This window comes from Wasmannia auropunctata, unplaced genomic scaffold (assembly GCF_000956235.1).
Source record: "Wasmannia auropunctata unplaced genomic scaffold, wasmannia.A_1.0 LD274219.1, whole genome shotgun sequence".
Lineage (NCBI taxonomy): Eukaryota > Metazoa > Arthropoda > Insecta > Hymenoptera > Formicidae > Wasmannia > Wasmannia auropunctata.
In genome coordinates, this window is record NW_012088671.1 from 5,116 (window position 1) to 7,457 (window position 2,342).

The window sequence follows — 2,342 nt, forward strand, 5'->3', positions numbered from 1 at the left end:
AAAAAAGCAGTTTTTTTAAAACTACTGAAAGTCTGTTAAAAGAACAAGTATGTAACATAATATCTATTTTTGATAATGACTGTGAAAAGAAAAAAAAAAGAAAATTATTTAAATGTAACTAATGATAAAATTCTTGTATGAAATAAATAGTAGCAGCTATGAAGTTTATTACTCTTGCGTTGTAATATCTATTACATTATATAAATTATATCATACACTAAATTGCATACTGCCGGTATATAGTACAACTTGCCGACTCGCGTAAAGAGACACGGTCGGTCTCGTGCGTACTCTTTAGCGCCGAGCCATGACCATGTCTCTTGATATCGATGTGCGCAGATTATTTTAAAATTAATTTTGTATGATAAGAATTTAATAAAAAGATATTGTTTTAATATTAGTATACCGATTTAATTAGATATAAACTCTTAAATTTAAATATATTATTATTAAATTTGGTTTTTGTGAATTAAATCGTAGAATTATTTCTTCTAAGATTACATTAAATGCGCGCGATTCGGTTAAAATAATCTTTAACAAATAAACACTTGTTGTACAATTAGTGTTCATTAGCAAACCGCTTCTCCCAATTTAAATTTTGACATTTTAGAGAACTGGACTTCGATGAGTACGGAAAAAAGGAAACCTCTTTGTCACTGAGAGACATTCTGCCATTGAATTCAAAACAATATGATAAGCACAGAGCACCAAAATTCCTCGGCCAACCCACTGTCGTTTATTTTCATGTGACAGTGCTTAGCCTAGACTCGATAAATGAGGAATCGATGGTGAGCGATAAACCGACATAATCAATACATGCCGGAAAATTTATTTTCTTGAATTTTCTCTCAGATTATTACAGGCACATCTATATTAAAGTTTACATTAGGTTTTTTTCTTTTTATATTATATTATTTATTATATTATGTATTATTTTTTACTTATATTACATTTTACTTATATATTATTTATTACTTTTATTATTAGTTATGTATTATTCATACTTATTCTTCTTGTTTTATATTATTACATATATAATACTATATTACTAATTATAATTCAGAATAATGTACATATAATATGTCATGTATTATATAATTACATAAAATTGCTTTACTTATTGAAAAGATAATCAAACTATTTTTTAGTTTCTTTTTATATATAAATTTTTTTACTGTATTATAATTAATACACAAATTAAATGAAATGATCACTCTAATTACTTCTTTTTCCTAAAATTTTCCGAAATTTATGTAGATGATTACGAAGATGTAATCCGTAAAGCACGTGTTAGACGATATTTTATTTTCATATAAGAGAAAAAATTTTGTCATCTTCATATGATTGCATATGAAGTGCAGCATCTGTTCACATTATTTTTCTACGACAGACGTACGTGGCCGACATATTTCTCGCTCAGAGTTGGCGGGACTCTAGGCTACGGCTACCAGAAAACATGTCCGAGGATTACCGAATACTTGATGTGGATTGGTTGCACAATATCTGGAGACCCGACTGTTTCTTCAAGAATGCGAAGAAAGTTACCTTCCACGAAATGTCAATACCAAATCATTATCTTTGGTTGTATCACGATAAAACGCTGCTTTACATGTCCAAGTAAGTCTATAAATCTTAGTTACTATTAGTAATTATTTATTCCATTTATTTTATTATACAGTTCAACAAAAAAAAACACTATAAGACATTTCCCGTAGTTTTTTGGACGCTGAATCCGAATCCGATGTAGAATTGCTCCACACTGTGTATGTGTGTATGTGTTCACAGATAGGTTACTTTTATGTAAACTTTAGATTGAAAATGTGGACTCTGCAAAATAAACAAAATTAGAAGCTGTTTGGTAAATTGTGAATGATTTTATTTATAGCTTTTCCGCAATAGATCCCATGTTTAATAATAAATAATTTGTTAACTGTGACAAACACAAAAAATTCCTTTTGAGAATTGAAAGTTCTAACAACATATAAAATTTTTATTGCAAGAAAACTTCTATAGCACAAGGCATTTCGAAGCTATAATATGACAAAGTTCGTGAAAATATTGAAAATAATATTTTCTTTCAACTTTACCTGCAAATTTTTTAAAATTCTGACGTGATAAAGCAATTCTACAACCAGATTCATCACCCACAAAAACTACGGGAAATGATTAGTCTTGTTATGATGTTCGAAAAGATCATTACTTTTTGTTGAACAGTGTCATTATAGCATTTATTATTTATATTATGATTATTATTATTCTATTGTATAAATGTGGCTGTTTGAATCTTTCTTATAAAAAATTTATTGAAAATTTGTTTACGTATTATTAAAAGTTAATAATAA

The 2,342-nt window shown here is 27.8% G+C and overlaps 1 protein-coding gene across 1 annotated transcript in view; it reads left to right on the top strand.

Moving 5' to 3' along the window:
* The window catches only part of LOC105461950 (glycine receptor subunit alpha-4), a 13,361-nt gene that overhangs the window by 3,567 nt on the left and 7,452 nt on the right, over positions 1 to 2,342 (top strand). Inside the window, exons 3-4 of the mRNA XM_011708473.1 lie at positions 611 to 788; positions 1,391 to 1,617. Coding sequence (XP_011706775.1) covers positions 611 to 788; positions 1,391 to 1,617 — 405 coding nt within the window. The remainder of the gene's footprint in view (positions 1 to 610; positions 789 to 1,390; positions 1,618 to 2,342) is intronic.